General features: G+C 51.9%; 1 protein-coding gene across 8 annotated transcripts in view; it reads left to right on the top strand.

Moving 5' to 3' along the window:
• ATP11A (ATPase phospholipid transporting 11A) overlaps positions 1-18,369 on the top strand; it is a 130,950-nt gene that overhangs the window by 54,487 nt on the left and 58,094 nt on the right. For all 8 annotated transcript variants that reach the window (XR_005984033.1, XM_041730875.1, XM_041730873.1 and 5 more), the window contains exons 2-4: positions 9,210-9,332; positions 17,405-17,494; positions 18,247-18,327. Coding sequence is in view for 7 of the 8 variants with exons in the window: in XM_041730875.1 (XP_041586809.1) it covers positions 9,210-9,332; positions 17,405-17,494; positions 18,247-18,327 (294 nt within the window). In the remaining variant the exon portion in view is untranslated. The remainder of the gene's footprint in view (positions 1-9,209; positions 9,333-17,404; positions 17,495-18,246; positions 18,328-18,369) is intronic.

Raw genomic sequence — 18,369 nt, 5'->3', positions numbered from 1 at the left:
CGCTTCACAGATCACAGCTGCAGGTCAGTGAGCAAGAGCCAGGGTTTCCAGAACAGAACCAGAACCACGACGGGGCAGGGACCCCACGCTTCTTTCTCCTGTATTCATGGGTATACACAGGTCACGATTGAATTAAGTGTGCTAACATGGAGGTGTCTGGGAGGCTCCGTCAGTGAAGACTCCGACTCTTGATTTCAGCTCAGCTCGTGATCCCGGGGTCCTGAGATCAAGTCCCACATGGGGCTCTACGCTCAGTACTCCCTCTGTCCCTCCAACTAGTGCTCTCTGTCCTGTTTCTCTCAAATCTTAAAAAAATAAAGTAAAATATATTTCTTATCTCAGAGTTTGAGAACCACTGGGTTTGTTATAGTTTATGTTCTTTCTCCTTCATGCAAACTTGTCAAGCCCAGACGGCGTCCAGCTCTGTGGACTTCTCCAGAAGCCTGGAACATATGCCTGGCGCCCTCCTAGACAGCAGTATCCGTTCTCTCCATGTCAGGAAGCGCCAGGGTCAGGACTTCAGTGCTTGGCAGGTTCTGCCCCACATTTGGGGATGAGCTTGTCCTCATGCATGTCTGGGAATCGCATCTCTGAGCAGGTGTGAGTAACCTTTCAAGGTGAATCCTTGCCCACTGTGGGTTTGGAGACTTGACTGTTGCTGTGACTTGGTTTCTTAATCCATAGACTTCCTTCCAGGCCAGGTCTTCACTACTGTGCTCAGTACCCCTGCACCAGTCACTGAACTTCTGAGTTTAATTTTATTTTGAGATTTTATTTATTTATTTATTTAAGATACAGAGAGAGAGAGAGAGCGCGCGCAAGCGAGAGAGAATGAGCAGGGGGAAGAGCAGAGGCAGAGGGAGAAGCAGATTCCACTGAGCAGGAAACCTGAGGTAGGACTCAATCCCAGGATCCTGAGACCATGACCCAAGCTGAAGGCAGACATTTCACTGATGGAGCCCCTCAGGCGCCCCTGAATTTCATTTCTTCGGTGGAGTTCCTAGACTATGCCCCCAAGGGCACCAATGGACAGAGATATTTAGGGGAAAGCTCTGTGCCCGTGGGGTGTGGTTGTTCGGGGCTGTTATACTTGTAGACCTTGAGGGACTCCTACCGACGATCTGCGTCGGGGTGAAGGTGTAAGGTCACCCTGCTCAGGGGACCTGCCAGTTCTCCTCCCAGGTGGCACCACCAAGCTTTGGTTGAGGGCTGCGGCCGAGTGGGGAGTGCACAGGCGGGAACTGCTTCCCGACTCCTGCTCCGGGATGTGTGCTTGGCGCTCTGTGGTCCCCATCCCATCTGCAGTTCCATGATGACCTGCATCTCACCCACGGGAGAAACGAGTTTGGCATGACTATTGGGGTCCTGTTAGAATGATTCCCTGCTTAGGAGTCTTCCTAGAACAGCGTTGTGTGGGGGGTGGTATTTATAGACATCCTATTTGTTAGGTGTTGGGAGGTCTGGGGAAAGAGCCACCAGGCTTTGAAGCTGCTCTGTGTCAGGCTCTTCCTTGTTTAAGTGCTGGGAGCATCTGAGGTCAGAAGCTGATGGAGGAGGTGGTGACTGGACACTCCAGTGCCAGGAGGGTGTTGGGCGAGTCCCCCCTCACAGAGCCAGGCCCCAGCCTCTGTGGCCCGGTGCGTCCCAGGTGCGTGTGCGAGTGTTGCCCTGGGTTTGGAGCATCTGGGTGTCCTCCCCAGAGCCCTGCTGCGCAAGGCTGTACCCGCCCCAGCCTGTCACTAACGCCCTGCACAGCACACAGCAGGGCCCCATGTGTGCTCTGAGACCACAGCCCCCGACACGGGGAGCCAGCTCCGCCTGGGAGCATCTGCAGAGCCAGCCGCGGCCTTCCCAGGAGCAAGTGTGTGGCCGTGCCAGTCCTGTCCCTATACGAAGAAGGGCGGATGGTTTGCTGGCCCCCAGGGAGCCACGAAGGCTTTGCCTGGTGTGGCCACTGATGGTTGCCAATGGGGGTGAAACCGGGCCTTCCCTGCTGACTGGTGTCTGGGCTGTGGTGAGGTGGGCCGTCAGCGGTGTCAGGAAGGTGCCAGCCTGTGTTCTTGCTTCTTTCCTTAGGTTGCTCTGATATGGCAGTGTGATCAGGGTTCTGTTTTCTTATTTTCTGGAACATTCCTGGTCCTGCTCATATGGGCGCACTGGAGAGTGAGAACTTCAGGCAGAGCCTGAATCTGTTCACAGAAACCCCAGGACTGTACTCGAACTTCACTTAAGGTCGGATTCCAAACTGTGGGATACCCACCCCACGGACAACTGTGATTCTCGTGCAAACACAAATGTGAGGTGATATTTTGCTCATTGTGAGGGAATCAGATATGATAACCGGCTCAGAGGGAGAGTCAGAAAGCACACGTCACTCTGGAGTAAAGGTGGTTTGAAAGTACTGTGTGCACAGCCTTGGAACTGGAGAGGAGTGTGGACTGCCCATGGTGGGACAGACATGACCTGTGTGCAGAGCGGTCGGCACTCGGGCCTGGCAGGAGGGGTGCTGCTGCCGATAGACTCAGCTCTGTAGGGGAGCTCGGTACCCCCCCTCAGGATGGTGGCCTCCCTCCTGTGTGTGGTTTCAGAGGGCGCTGTGTCCACTGCTTGACACAGAAGTGGGTTAGGGCGGACATGGAATGGGCTTCTAACAGCCTGAAGCTGTGTTCGGTCCGTGGCGCCTGGAGGACTCTGGTTCTCTTGGACACTGGTATCTCTGGGCTGGCCCACCCCTGCGGCAAGTTAGGGACATGACGTTTTTGTGTCGGAGATTTTAAGAAAGCTTTCAAATGACTTATTAAAAATCTCTATTTCTAATTACTTTCTTAAAAAATTCACCTGTACAATTATGACAAAAGCGTTAACACTCATTAAATCTGGTGGTTATTTCTGTACTCTAGAATGTGTGTTTGAATTCCCCATGTGGGGGCACCCTCTCCCCCCAGTATATGTGAGCATGTTTGGAGCATACGACCATCCTCAATGATGGTCACAGGAGCCAGGCCAGCCCGATGCTGCAGCTCTGTCCGCAGCCCAGAAAGATCCAGCAGCCACTGACCGCTGGAACTTGGCCCCCACTTCCAACAGGGCCAGCCCGAGAGCCCAGGGGCCCCCACCCACTCAGGGTGCCCTGGTCTTGCTTCAGGCTGAGGTCCTGCCCCGACCTGCCTAGGAGGGCCCTCTGGTCTGCTTGGATGAAGATCCTTTCTTCTTTCTCCCTCTGGGTTCATCCTGAAGTCTGTGTGTCCCTGGCTACTTGGCCAGTCCCTCCTCGTCACACCCCCACCATGTCCATCCCCATGGCACAGTCAGTGAGAGAACAGGACGGGGCCGGGACCCCTCCCTTCATTGCTGGGAACATGCACGAGGTTTCAGGACCCGGTGCCCCAGCTTTCCTGACCTCCTAGGCACTGCTCTGCTCTCTTCGTCCTTTACTCTTAGCTGTGGGTGAGACCACATGGTCACTTGGTCTAGTACTGTGACTCGTTTTCAAGAAGCCAGTTAATTGGACGCTGTTTAGGCCACTCTGCTGCTGCCTGTTCTGACATCTTCCGGTTGGGGCCCAGGCCCCCACATGGTGGCTTTTGGTTTGGGATTGGTTCCCATCAGATGGCAGGTTCTACTGAAGTCTGAGTGGGCCAGTCTCTGACTTGAGCCCTGCACCCCAGATCCCACAGAACCGCATGTCCCATAAACACAGACGGACATTGGCCCATGTTCAGCCCGTCCCTGAGGTCGCTGGCCATCGACCACCAGCACCATGCCATCAGGAACACTGCACTACCACTCCCATGAACACAGATGTGGGGTTCTCGGACACTGATGAATTGATCCAAACGTAAAACCATCTTTAGAGAAGGAGGATCAAGGGAAGGAGCCCTGCAGGATGTTCAGGGAGCTGGGTCAGTGTGATGTGTGGTGACATTTCCTCCGTGGCTCCTGGCTCACGACAGAGACCCTTTCTCAAAACGCTGCATTCTCCCAGGAGGTGGGGGTGCAGCTGCCATGGGGCTCCGGGCTGCTGAGGGCTGCGGGCGGTTGCTGCTTTCTCCTCTTTCCTGCTCGTCCCGTCTGCCTGTACCCTCCAGGCTCACCCAGACTTCCCCAGAAGTTTCCATCCTGCTGCCACTCGGGCCCCTGGGCTGCCGCCTGCAGGGCTGTCTTCCCGCCCTGGCCCTTGACATCCTTCCTGTTTGCTCGTCTACTGTCGTGGGAGTCGTGGAAGTGGATCTGATGGGCTTGCTCAGCATGGCCCCAGCTTCCCACCCACCCATAGGTGCATCTGCTCATCCCAGGCAGGTGAGCAGGTGCTGACGCATGGAGGGCTGACGCGTGGAGGGCTCACGCAAAGGCAGCTCTGGCCACTCGAAGGCCCTGAGAAGAGGCAGGCCAACTGAGCAGTTTCTGAAGCCCCTGCCACCATAGCCGCCACTGAGACCTGCCAGGTGAGCAGTGTTGGCAGGTCCCCTGTGAGCCTACCGTGCATCCTTCCTCTTTCGCTGAGGGATGTGCCATTTGCAGAGGCATGACTGTGTGCGTCAGACACGAGGCCTGTTGTACGAGATCCCACCAGGTCATGTTCCCTGCTATAGCTTTCACTTCCTGAAACAGTTACTGTGAGACCTTTACATCTGAGTTTCTAGAGCCTACACGGGCGACTGGAAGGGGAAGCGGTTCAGACACAAGGCTGACCTCTCCCTCCAAGAAAATGAAGAAGGGCCAGCAGAAGCCAAGGACGGATGGGAGGCATGCACAGGAGCTGTGTGATCTCCGACGGCGCCGCCACCACCGTGTGTTCCTGAAGTGAGAAGTGGTGAGCTCGTGTGCATGTAGACTGCACAGCCACCCAGGAAGCATGAGTATCTGCTGTATCACTGCTAAGGTGTAACCTGCGTACCACAGGGCTTTGCATGTATGCGACTCATCAGTGTCTGTTGGAACATGTTCACACCCCCAATCAGAGCATTTTCCTCATCCCAAAAGAAACCATTAGCAGTTATTCGCCCAGCCCTGGGCAAGCACAGTCTCTGCAGATCTGCCCGTCCTGGACATTTCACGTGAATGAGACCCTATGGTGTGTCACCTTTTATCTCCGTTTCCTTCCTTTATGTAGTTTCCATGTTCACCCATGCTGTAGCATGCGTCCTCCTCATGGTTGAGTGATGAGTCCGTTGTGTGGGTAAACCAGCCCTCTGTGTCTGTCCATCAGCTGAGTGACATTCGGGTTGTTCCCACCTCTTGGCTGCTCCAAACGACGCTGGTGTGAACACACGTGTACATGCAATTATGTGGACATTGCTTCCATTTCTCCATATACACCACGTACTGGGATCGCTGGGCCATGTGGCAACTGTGGCACACTTGCCTTTCTGGGGAAGTGGCGACCATCTCCCACAGCGGCTGCACCGCTGCACGATCCCCGCCGGTGACAGGCAGCCCCGTCCCCACAGCCTCCCTGCGTGCCCTCGTCTCTGTTGTCACCGCCCAGGGCACATGAAGCCATGTGTCCTTGCAGTTTCCGTCTGTGTCTCCCGCCAGCAGGATATGGAACACCAGGTGCCCTGTTGATCAACAGCTTACCTGAATGTTCGTTTAGTAATTTGAATGGGCCAGACATTAGGTCCACATGAGGGAAGGCTGCTCTGTCACAATGGGTGTGGAGGATGGAGGGGTTGCTGTGTGAACAGGAGCTCTCTGCTGACAGAGCCATGTCTATACCCGTTCATGCCGTGACTAGCATTTTAAGAGTCATTGGGAACTCACAGTCCATCACACGAACCACAGTGTCTGCTTGTGTGCTTTTAGGTTGGACATAAATAAACTGCATGAGTGAGCGAAGCAGTTCTATTTGTCTGTAGTGTGTTCTGTGCTCTGGAACAAAAGTGGAAGTTTTATTCCTGGCTCACAGGGACAGAAGTACCGGGTCCTCTGCAGTGTGTGGCCGGCAGAGCGTTGTGCCATCACTTCAGGGCATGGCATCATGTGCACACGGACATGCTGGTGGGTACGTTGGGTGAAGACAGCGGCGCCCCGTGGCACACGTGGGGTCTGCTCTCCACTGATCTTGCTCGCTGCCGGAAGCTCTCCTCATTAGTGGTTCTCCTGGAGCCTGTTTTCTGGAACAGGGTACCCACCTCACCACCATGCATGCTGGTGATCTCCCAGATGCTGCGCTTTCTTCCATCAGCCGCTGTATGTCCTATGGTTTTCCCCCTCGTTTCTGTTTGTGACAGAAGGAAGACTCCTTCCCCTCCTCTGTGTGAGTCTGGTGGCTTGGGACCTGGCCAGGCGGCAGCTGCCTGTCCGCAGTGGTGAGCCCAGGGCACTCTGGGCAGTGCAGGCGTGGGTCTGCATGCTGCAGGCCACAGAGCACCGGGGCCCGTTCCCGCAGCTTAGATGTGCACTTGGGATTGGATTTAGGGCAGCCTTCAGGGCTTGCGGGTGCTATCCTCTTGGGCCCCCTGGGAGCTGAGAGAGAGCACCTCCTGCTGGCATCAGCCTTGCATTGCTGATGTGCATCTCCAGCCCCCCACACTGTGGGGGAGGTCCTGGAGGCTGTGTTGGGTGGCAGCGCTGGTCCTGTCTCCGATGAGGCTGGTGTCTCTGTCTCCCTGACCTCGGAGGTTTCATGATGCCCACAGCATCATGCTCAGAGCTCTGAGTGACATGACTGCCCTTCTGAGTGTACCAGTGCTGGACGGCGGACTATGTGGCTGATGTGCGGGTCAGGACTGGCTAAGTCATGAAGTTATATAATCGGGGCTGATAAGTTTGTTTTCATCACTGAATGTACCGAGAAGCACAGTCTTGCTGACCAAACCAGACACAGAAGTATTGAGCTACGCGTCCATATTTAGGGAGCCAGTCAGCCGCAGGACACGTGTGTGACGTGGGTGTGACCCGAGCCAGGCTTTCTCAGGAGCGCCTTGTTGGTTGCGTTGTGTACATGTTCTGTACATTCGGGGTTCTTAGAGCGGGACATTTGTGCAGAGAACAGCCCTCAGAACTCATCTTGGTCTTGATCTGAACCTGGAGACGCTTTCTGCCTGTCAGGGCCACACGTGAGATCCCCTGCAGGTTCCTGACCTCGGGAAGGGTCTTCCCTTGGGGCCCCTCCCTGGGCTTGCGATGCTGACCACACGGTGAGCAAGGGCAGTTGGAAGCATCACCTCACGGATGGCCTTGTGGTCCACTGAGTTGTGACCTGTTCAGGGCAGCAGGGCCTTCCAGAGGCTGGTGACTTGTTGCTTTTTTGTGTCCTTCAGGGAGCAGGAAGGGAGCGTCCCGATGCCACGCTGAGCTTTCACCCAGTAGGTACATGGTTCCTTCCAGGTGGATTTTTCATTGCAGTGATTTAGGGAGGCCCCGCTGCTTGTTGCTGCTCAGTGTCTTTCCTGGTCACGTCCCTCAGGCAGAAGTAGCATCCCAATGTGCAGTAGGTAAAATAGCTCCAATCTGGGTGGTCGTGTACGAGGCATTATGATCATATTAAAATAGTGGGTGACCTCTAGACAGTGCGGAGAATATGAAGTGATAGCATTCCTCCTGACTGCACCTCCCTTGAGATGTGGATGTGCTTTGGGCACAGTGGGTACCTCTGCCTGCCTGCTGCAAGGATTGGAGTGTCTGTGGCCAGGGTCAGGCCTGAAAGCCAGTGGCTGGGGAAAGGTTTTCAGGATTTTCATTTTTGTATTAAAAGTTAGGTCTTTATGCTTTTCTTTCCTCTCCTAGTTCTTTTATTACATATTCTTTTTGAACACAAGTACATGAATCCATGGGAATGAGGAGCCCCTGTGGTTGTGTCTTGAGAAGTAAAGGGATACCAGGGACTCTCTTTTCTTAAATCTCACATACCGAGATTTATTTACAAAGCTGTCACACAGGCATTTTAGTCAGCATCCTTGAAATGGTAGCAGGAAGGGCGTGGGGCGGTGGGGGAGGGCTCGCACTGCCACGGATACGGCCTGGCCCTCGTAGTGCAGGGTTTCTGGGGGGGCCACATCCTGACTTCCTGCTGAGGAGGGGCCACCCGTTCTCTCCCAGGGTCTTGCGTTTCCCACATCCATACTGAGTGTCTCTGGAAACATGGGTGGGGTTATGGGGCTTGTCTTGTCTGTGCCTCTAGTCTGCTTGGATGCCTCACAAAGCCAGGCCCTGATGGAGAGCACAAAGGCAGCGTTGACAGCGGCTATACGTGCTGTGCTGCTGGGGGCACAGCCCCCACCTGTGGGCTCCTGCCCCTGAGAGGGTGGTAGATGGGCAAACATGGGGGCGCGTGAGCAAAAAACCAGACCAAGGCGACACGAGGCTCTCGTCCCTCAGCCGGCAGAGACACGGGTTGCTTGCATTACCCGTCTGTGCAGCTTCAAGAGTGGAGGCTCCCTGCCCACAGTGGGTGGGCACAGGAGCGAGCAGGGACAGACCACCCTGGGCTCCTGCGTGGCTCCTGCTTCACTTCCTGCTTCTGTTCATTGTTGGCAGCAGCAGCCATGAGCGAGGAGCAGACGCTGTCCTCAGGCGCCATGGAGATGCTGAGGCTTGTGTCTCAGTGACGTGGGAGCCAGAGCTCTGGCCTGACCCACTCTTCCTCCCATCCCATCACATCGACCCCTACTTCACCCTGCTTACAGCACCCCAGCAGGCCGCCTGGTGGGGCAGGACCCTGAGCTGGGTGGCCGGCCTGGGGGGCCAGGGGCTGAGGGGGCTGCTATGTGAGGCTGAATCGGTAGCTGTGGTGTCTTAGGCTCCTCTGTGCTGACAGTGCAGGGTTGGTAGAGGGTTGTAAAGGTCCTTCTGGTCAGAAGATGCTTACCAAGTGCCTGGTGGGCACGACACTTTGAATAGCACCCCAGCCTTCTCTCTTCCCAGGAGAGCCGTTGAGTAGGGAGATACTGGAGGGCTCACACCTCTGTCCTGAATGCCCACTTTTACCCTCTTGTTAGAGACCTGCTCCATGTTTCCAACGGCTGCTGTCCTTTCTGTTGGAAGCCCGAGGATCCCACTGAGCCCAGCTGCGTTCTTTCCCCTGACGACCAGCGGCTCTGGCTGGGGGTGCAGACCACCTGCTCAGGCCACTCCCATGGGGGTTGGGTGAGATGGAGGAAGCTTGGGCCTTGGCCCCACACAGGTTCTGTTGATGGGGACTTGCAGTGCAGCTGGTACTCTGGGGAGGAGCTGTCCCTGTGCTAATGCTGCTCTGTATTCTGTAGTGTGCTGGAGAAGAGAACTGGGTGGACAGTCGGACCATCTACGTGGGGCACAAGGAGCCCCCGCCTGGTGCTGAGGCCTACATCCTGCAGAGGCACCCCGACAACAGAATAGTCTCTTCCAAGGTGAGCTGTTTCCTGGGATTCTGTTTCCCACAGGCCCTATGGTTACCATTGCCGTGGCTGCTGCCCACCCACCGAGCACTGTGGTTGGCGCCCACTCGAGCTGGCCCACTTGTCCTGCAGCTTGTTCCCCCAGCTGGTGAGCCATGCATCCTGTGTGGGGACCACCTGTCCTCCACTTCTCTTTAATTATGCCAAGAACATGGGAGGCCTACCATGGCCACTTACGTGTTTGCTGTGTGGCCACATGCCCGTCCCAAGTCCCCAGCCCACACCAGGGGCTCCTCATCTCTAGAGATGACCCTGGATGTCACTGGTGGGAGGAGGTACGTGCATCCACCTCGTAGACAGAACACTGAGCGTGTGTCGCAGTCTGTTAGGCAGTCAGTGTCGTAACAGCCACAGGAAGACCATGATTGTGGTGTCCCCACTCTAGTGAAGTGCTGTTCTCCTCGACTGGAGAGCAGGAGCGGAACTGTACTTCACACACTTGCAGAGGAACCCCTCAATGGCTCTCCAGAATGGGGTGGGGAATTTAGTAGCTGGCTTTGAACAAACAAGGTAAATGATGGCTTCCCAGATTCTGGAGAACTTTCCCTTTAGAGGTACATGCCTGGCTGGCTATGCACAGCTATGTGGTGGGCTCACTGGACCTAACATGCCCCACCCCCTGGTGTGTGTGCACACCTGTGTGGCGGGCACACCTGCTCCATACATGGATGTCCCATATGTCTCGATGTGCATGGTAGCCCTATTAAATTCTTTGTAAACTATCAAAGATTGCTCTAAGTTTGTTAAGAATATTTGAGAACAGAAAAACCTTTGCTTTTCAAGGCATTTTTTAATGGATTTATTCTATTTAAAACTGTCATAAAAATAACAGTAGTGACGATGATGACAGCAGCTTTAATCACCATAGTCATCGTGTGGATAAGCAGATTGGTCATCACAAAACCCTGAGCAACAAGCATGGCACTCGGTCACCCAAACAGATAAATAATGGGAAATGTGACCAAGCAGGACCTTACCCAGGGCAGATCTTGACAGTGGTGACCTGTGTGAACTGACACAGTCTCAGGTAGAGCTTACCAAAGAGCCTGTTACTGGTGCTCCCGAAACAGAGAAGGACTCTCAAACACATTTCTTTCCTTTTTTTTTTTTTAAATTTAAAAAAAATTTTTTTTTTAAATTTATTTATGATAGTCACACAGAGAGAGAGAGAGAGAGAGAGGCAGAGACATAGGCAGAGGGAGAAGCAGGCTCCATGCACCGGGAGCCCGACGTGGGATTCGATCCCAGGTCTCCAGGATCGCGCCCTGGGCCAAAGGCAGGCGCCAAACCGCTGCACCACCCAGGGATCCCTCAAACACATTTCTTAAATCAGATCCTGTGCGGCTCAAATGCTTTGAGAACCAGGGACACGCACCTGACACCACTGCCGTGGGCGCTGTATGAGCTGGTCAGGGCAGGCGGCAGGGCAGGAAACCACCCACACTGCCCTGGGTCGGGCCCACAGGACATTTGTAGGGCCCTTCCGCCACTGGAGGCTTCCTGATGCAGCTGGTCTCTCCCTCCTGGGACACAGCCTGGCCTCGGAAGTCCCAGCCCCAGTGCCTTCAGGTCACTGTGCAAAGTTCTGTGCAGGGCTGCGTGGAGGAACCTTCTAGAAAACATAGCCCCTCATGGATTGGGGTGAACTGAGGGCCTTCTTGATGCATCTGGCAGAATGTGGCTGGAAGCCAAAGGATCCCTTATTTAGGACAGAAAGCCTCATTGGTGTTGGGGAGATAACTAAGAGCAGTGGTTTCTACTTCCCATTCTTTTGTCCTCTGATTCAGGTTTTATTTTATTATTTTTATTTTATTTTATTTTATTTTAATTTTTATTTATTTATGATAGTCACAGAGAGAGAGAGAGGCAGAGACATAGGCAGAGGGAGAAGCAGGCTCCATGCACCGGGAGCCCGACGTGGGATTCAATCCCGGGTCTCCAGGATCGCGCCCTGAGCCAAAGGCAGGCGCTAAACCGCTGCGCCACCCAGGGATCCCTGATTCAAGTTTTAGAGCCAATCTATTATTTTCATTTTTCCCCCAAATACTCGCATAGTGACTTGGAGGTGCCTCGTTTTCCTGCCACCTTCTCTGTCCCTGGGGTGGTTCATGGTGCCCACCATCCTTGGCTGCTCCACCCACACTGGGATCCCTGGGACTGCCCTGGTTTCCAACAAAGGCAACACTGCAAGGGGTGCAGGCAGGACTGGTTTGAGACACAATCGCCATGCCCCAGGGGCTTTCACGATGAGTCCTTGTCCTGAAAGCTCCTTCAGAGTGGGAAGAACTGAGTCAACATCCTTGCAAGAGGCAGGTCTGGCTAAGGCCACACAGAAGGTCGGAGCCTGTGTCTCTGCTCAAAGCAGGAGGGGCCCTGCGTCTACGCTCCTTGTTCCAGGAAGGGTCGCCCCTCCTCAGGAGGCCGGGCCAGTGTTGTGGCACCTGTCCACGGGAGATGATGCTGTGTCATTTAAGGAGAAATCGCATACAGCACAGCCTCTACTGCTCACCAGATTCTGTGCAGAAGAGAAGGCCTGGAAGGCCAAGGACTTGCCCCAAGCTATTGGCCGGGTGGACAGTGGTCTGGATGTCTGTCCGCCCCAGTGGCATCCAGAACACATGATTGCTTTCATTTAAAAGCACCTCAGGATGGATGGGAAAAAAAAAACAAAAACAAAACTTAATTTGTACAGCCTAAGCCTGGACAAGTCCGGAGAATGTTTGCTGTGAGGTGGCCATGTTTTCTCAGGAAGAAAGCTTCTGTCTTATAAGAAGACTGCTGGCTGAGCATTCATCTGCGCGTAGATGCCCCTCCTCAATAAGCTTGATCTCATTGACTCAGAGAGCTTTTATCATGTGAAAAATTACACCAGGGCTGAACAAGCCTCACCAGGCTCAGCTTTGGACCCGCTCCATGGAAGTGCCGAGGTTGGCAGTCAAGGATTGATTAGAGTTGGGTGTCCTTTCTGGGGGAGACATGCTGGGCAGGTGTCTAGGATGAAGGAGAAACCAGAACCTTCTCCTCAGCACGTCCCCCTTGTGGTGCCCAAGGCCTGCTAGAGCTCACGTGCAAGCAGATCCCAGTTCACCAGAAGGCCCAGGTGCTGCTTCGTCAGTTCATAGACTCGTACTTTGGGCACAAAATGCAGGTGGCTCCCCACTCTGTCCGCAGGACACCACACATTAAATACTAGGCACAGGCTATACCGTCACCCCATTCCTCTGAGAAAGCTGTGTCACTTCTGGTCATTGACAAGGGAAGATTACTTTTACCAATTAGATGTGGACAGATAGTGTTCCTGTGGACTTATGGGTATATCCTGTCTTCCCCAGAACAGCCCACTGCTACCTACACCCTGGCCCATTGGAGAAGGAGCAGCCTCAGGACAAAGCCTGTGGGTCAATTTTTAGCCTCAAGTCTGTATTGAGCCTGCACCTTCCCCATGGCCCCGAGGCACCAGCAGTTCTCACTGGGCCACCGTGATGCTCACTCATTTTTCCGACGTCAGTATTCCAGAATGGGGCACCTATGGTGCCAGGCCCTGTGGAACACCTGACAGCGTGGCCCCGTGTCCACGCAGACACTCAGCCCCCAGGACTTACAGAAGACGGAGTGTGCGCGGTGGCCCCACAGCATCTGCTGGCCAGCTCTCATATGTCGCCCAGTGCCCAGTTACCACATCCCGCCTGCGTGGAGCTGATCTGCATGCACTCGCACACATTCTGGTCAGCTCCTCAGGTCTTTGCATTTCTTGTCATGTACCACTGGAATTAGTGACCTTCTTTTTGACCACATTAATAAGCAGCAGTAATGACTTGTGATGGTGAAATATTCTGCGAGATAAGGGGGTTACAAAGTGTAATGTCTAAGCAGCTACGCAGCCTCTCTGTGCCCGATTACAAGGAAGCAGTCATTTAAGTGGCTTTCAGTTCCAAATCCAAGCTGGCTCCTGGGCACGCTAGAATTTGGGAAGCTAAAAGAGTTTCAGAAACAGTAGCATTCAAATAGGACACGACCAGGTGTTCACATGGTCTCCCACTTGGAAGGATTGTAGCAGATGACAATCCATTTTATCTTCATCATACATATAAGATGAAAGTTTTCTCACATGGAAGCTTCCAAGGAAATGTAAGAACTCAGAGAATGGTGTGACAAGTCTCTTATGTCCCTATCACTGGCACTCGGGCATCTGCACCTTGGCGGTCTTCACCCAGTGTTGTGAGGCACATCTTGAACAGCATTGGGTTTTGTGTTTAGACACTTGAGGAGATAGAAGATGGGGTTTTAAGTAGCTTTTTCCATTGATGTGACGTTGGTACCAAGTAACAGATTACAGGTACATGGGGACATTTTTGATTGATGGGTAGTGAGTGTGGGTGTGGGTCCTGGGCAGTCAGGTTGGTTTCAGGGGGTGGGGCCTTGAGACAGTTCTGTTCTGGGGTCAGGAAATCTGTGAAGGATTGTGAGTCATTCTAAGCCAGTCACAGAAACTCAAAAATGAGACGTAAATGCTATGACTGCCTAGTAACTTACATTTTATTTTATTTATTTTTTTTTAAATTTTTTTTTTTAATTTTTATTTATTTATGATAGTCACAGAGAGATAGAGAGAGAGGCAGAGACACAGGCAGAGGGAGAAGCAGGCTCCATGCACCAGGAGCCTGACGTGGGATTCGATCCCGGGTCTCCAGGATCGCGCCCTGGGCCAAAGGCAGGCGCCAAACCGCTGCGCCACCCAGGGATCCCCGTAACTTACATTTTAAAAAATGATCTCCTTTTAAAAGTTAGTGGAAAATAACTGACTTTTTATCTCATATAAGAGAAAAACTATTTTCCTTTTTTAAAAATTTAAGAAGATTGCTTATGTTTGTACCGTTTGTCAAGCTGTAGAATTTTAATGTCCTGTTACTGTGTGAGCACCAGTTCCAGCCAGGACTTTGATCCTCAACCATCTTTCTTCAGGGTACCTGCTAGTATCATTACTTTATAAGCGAAGAAACCAGAACCCAGTCCTTAAATGATTTACTAAAGTTTACTTGATCTTTAAGTGTCAGGACCAGGTTGGATATGGGGTCTGACTCCACAGAGGCTACATATTTAGCAGTGGAATAAACGACAAATGTTTTCTGAATTCCATAGAGAAGCCAAATTATCCAGAGGTAGGGTAGCATGTTAAGAATTCAGATTGTGGGCAGCCCCGGTGGTGCGGCAGTTTAGTGCCACCTGCACCCTGGGGTGTGATCCTGGAGACCCGGGATCGAGTCCCACGTCAGGCTTTCTGTAGGGGGCGTGCTTCTCACTCTGCCTGTGTCTCTGCCTCTCTCTCTGTGTCTCTATGAATAAATAAAGAGAATCTTTAAAAAAAAAAGAGTCTGCTTCTTGGTTTGACTCTCTCTCTAAGAAAAAAAAATTCAGATTGTGGTTTTTTGTTTTGTTTTGTTTTGTTTTTGCTTTTGAATCCTATTTTATTTTATTTTAATTTTTTTAATAATAAATTTATTTTTATTGGTGTTCAATTTGCCAACATACAGAATAACACCCAGTGCTCATCCCGTCAAGTGCCCCCCTCAGTGCCCATCACCCATTCACCCCTACCCCCCACCCTCCTCCCCTTCCACCACCCCTAGTTCGTTTCCCAGAGTTAGGAGTCTTTATGCTCTGTCTCCCTTCCTGATATTTCCCACACATTTCTTCACCCTTCCCTTATATTCCCTTTCACTATTATTTATATTCCTCAAATGAGTGAGAACATATAATGTTTGTTCTTCTCCGATTGACTTACTTCACTCAGCATAATACCCTCCAGTTCCATCCACGTTGAAGCAAATGGTGGGTATTTGTCGTTTCTAATGGCTGAGGAATGTTCCATTGTATGCATAAGCCACGTCTTCTTTATCCATTCATCTTTCGATGGACACCGAGGCTCGGCCACAGTAACTTCTTGCAAGATACATCCACGAAGGCAAAAGAAACAAAAGCAAAAATGAACTATTGGGACTTCATCAAGATAAGAAGCTTTTGCACAGCAAAGGATACAGTCAACAAAACTAAAAGACAACCTACAGAATGGGAGAAGATATTTGCAAATGACGTATCAGATAAAGGGCTAGTTTCCAAGATCTATAAAGAACTTATTAAACTCAACACAAAGAAGCAAACAATCCAAACAGGAAATGGGCAAAAGACATGAAGAGAAATCTCACAGAGGAAGACATAGACGTGGCCAACATGCACATGAGAAAATGCTCCGCATCACTGGCCATCAGGGAAATACAAATCAAAACCACAGTGAGATACCACCTCACACCAGTGAGAATGGGGAAAATTAACAAGGCAGGAAACCACAAATGTTGGAGAGGATGTGGAGAAAGGGAACCCTCTTGCACTGTTGGTGGGAATGTGACCTGGTGCAGCCACTCTGGAAAACTGTGTGGAGGTTCCTCAAAGAGTTAAAATAGACCTGCCTTAGACCCAGCAATTGCACTGCTGGGGATTTACCCCAAAGATACAGATGCAGTGAAACACTGGGACACCTGCACCCTGATGTTTATAGCAGCAATGTCCACAATAGCCAAACTGTTTTGTTTTTTCTGATGGGGACACCGAGGTAAAGAAGATCTAGCTATGTATTCTCTCCCCTCTTTTAATGTCCGTGGCTGCATTTCTGACCAGGAGACCTGTTTGGTTTTCGAATGAGGAAAGATTAGTGTGCATTTGACAAAATCCAACACCTGTCCCTGATGGAAAGTTTCCGGAAAGTACGAATACAGGAGAATTTCAACATGATGAAGAGTGTCTGCAGTAAACCCACAGCTAATAACATTCCTGAGGGCGAAAATAGAGATACTCCCACCTTAAGATGGAGAATGGTGCAGTCCTCCTCTCGCCACCCTGTTGAGCAGCTCCCTGGATGTTGTGGCTAATGTGTGACAGACGAGAGTGATGCAGGACAGGCCAACAGACCAGGAGGAAGCAGACAAGTGACACGATGGTCGTGGAGAGGATCCCAACAGAACCTGGTGAAACTTATAAACGATGAGAGCAAGGCCAGCAACAAACCATCGAATTCATGACTTAAAATCTTCTGCTCTTCTAAAGATATTTTTAAGAGAATTAGACATGCCACTGACTGAGGAAATGTTTGCCAGGCACATAGTCTGTAGAGGCCCGGTGTCAGGCCCTATATGGAGGGGAAGGTGCTGCAGGGTCACCCGTGTGGAGGTCAGGAGTACTGGGAGGGGAAGGTGCTGGGAGGCCGACTGCAGGGGGCTCAGGAGTACTCAGGGGAGAAGGTGCTAGGGCGTCAGCTGAAGGGGAGTTGTTAGCACTCAGAGGGGAAGGTGCTGGGGGCTTGGCCACGGGTGGGGGGGTAGTCGGGAGTATTCCACATGCTAACAGACACCATGGGTGGTGCATTTACTGGAGGATAATGATACGCAGATATTGTTCTCAATGGGGAAGGTAAGGAAACTTCTGAGGCACAGTGGAGCAGTCTGGAGAGTAGGTGAGCGTCAGGACTCCCTTCCTTGTCCGCCCTCCACTCCCTGTAGGCGGAGGAGGTGTGTGGGACTGAGGAGGTGTGGGACACCTGCACCTCGGGGCTGTCTAGGCCAGAGCAAGGCTGCTTCTGGTGTACCTTTCTGGGCCAGCTAGAGACACTGTCACAGGCAGGAGGGAAAGAGGGGTGCTGAGCGCATGTGTGTTAACAATCAGAGGTTTGTGTCCTACGAAACGTATTTTAAGGGTTGAACTGCTGTTAACCTGCTTCCCATGGCATTGAATTACCTGGCATGCGGTAACTCACACTGCTTTCAGAGTATGTGTTCTGTGTTAGGGGTTCACTCTTGTGGTCAACAAATTGATAAAACATATACGGAACACTCTAAATTTTGACTTGTGAGTTTTGTATCTAAAACTAAACATTTTGTGCTTTGACATCCAGTGTTGTCATCCTATAGGAAAGTAACACTGTAAAAGAGTAAAATGTGATCAAAATGACACCTGTTTGTTTTTCTTTTGTACAGTACACGTTTTGGAACTTCATACCCAAGAACTTGTTTGAACAATTCAGAAGAATAGCCAACTTTTATTTTCTTATCATATTTCTGGTGCAGGTGAGGCCCACTGTCTTTTTTATCACATTAAATGTAAAATCGAAATAGTGGCCCTTAATTCTCAGGAGGTCCACTGTGGTTTACTAACAAGAAAGAGCAAGTTACTTGGAGCACTTCCTCTGTTTCCTTCATGGGCAAGCGTGTTGGTGCAGAGAGATGTCTGAGCTGCAGCAGACACGTGAACAGTCTGCCTGTGGGGTGGTTCTGGCCGCCTTCCGGTCCTCAGGGGCAAATCAGGAGTCCCCCCCCCCCCCCCCCGCCCCGGTCATTCGGAGGAACTAGCAGCCACACTGGGCATTGTTGGGTGGATCCTCCTCAGTGTGCCTGGGAGAGAATGAGAAGATAGAACCTCAGTGAGGGCTGAGTTAGGGAGCAGGGGTCTGATGTGTTTTAAGACTTCTAACCTTGTTTTTCTCGATCATGCAAAATACAGCGGAAGGACTTTCATATCGTCCCCAACATCATGTTATTCAATGTAATTGAAGCATGGGAAGCCGCACAGTAAAATAAAATAAGATGCAAGCCCCAGTCAGGCTTATGTCTTTGCTGCAGTTGGTGGGGCTTCCTTAAGCAGGTCCCGGAACTGGAGCAAACCACCCTTGTTTCATGGTAAATAGAGTGACTTATCTCCAGGGGGGGATAAAGTGGGTTTATGAATGAAAGCAGATGTTTTTGTGGGTGTTACAGGCCTGCCAGTCTAAGGTCCCTGGGACCTGCTTGACAGTAGCTCTACAATTCTGTTTTAATTGCAGTTGATTATCGACACCCCCACGAGTCCAGTAACCAGCGGGCTCCCATTGTTCTTTGTCATCACCGTCACCGCCATCAAACAGGTAAGACGTCTGCTGCCTGAAGGGAAGATGGTGCCCTCTTGT

The sequence above is a fragment of the Vulpes lagopus genome, chromosome 16 (genome assembly GCF_018345385.1).
Source record: "Vulpes lagopus strain Blue_001 chromosome 16, ASM1834538v1, whole genome shotgun sequence".
Classification (NCBI taxonomy): Eukaryota; Metazoa; Chordata; class Mammalia; order Carnivora; family Canidae; genus Vulpes; species Vulpes lagopus.
Note: the sequence above shows the minus strand (reverse complement) of the source record. Positions and strands in the feature narration are given on the sequence as shown.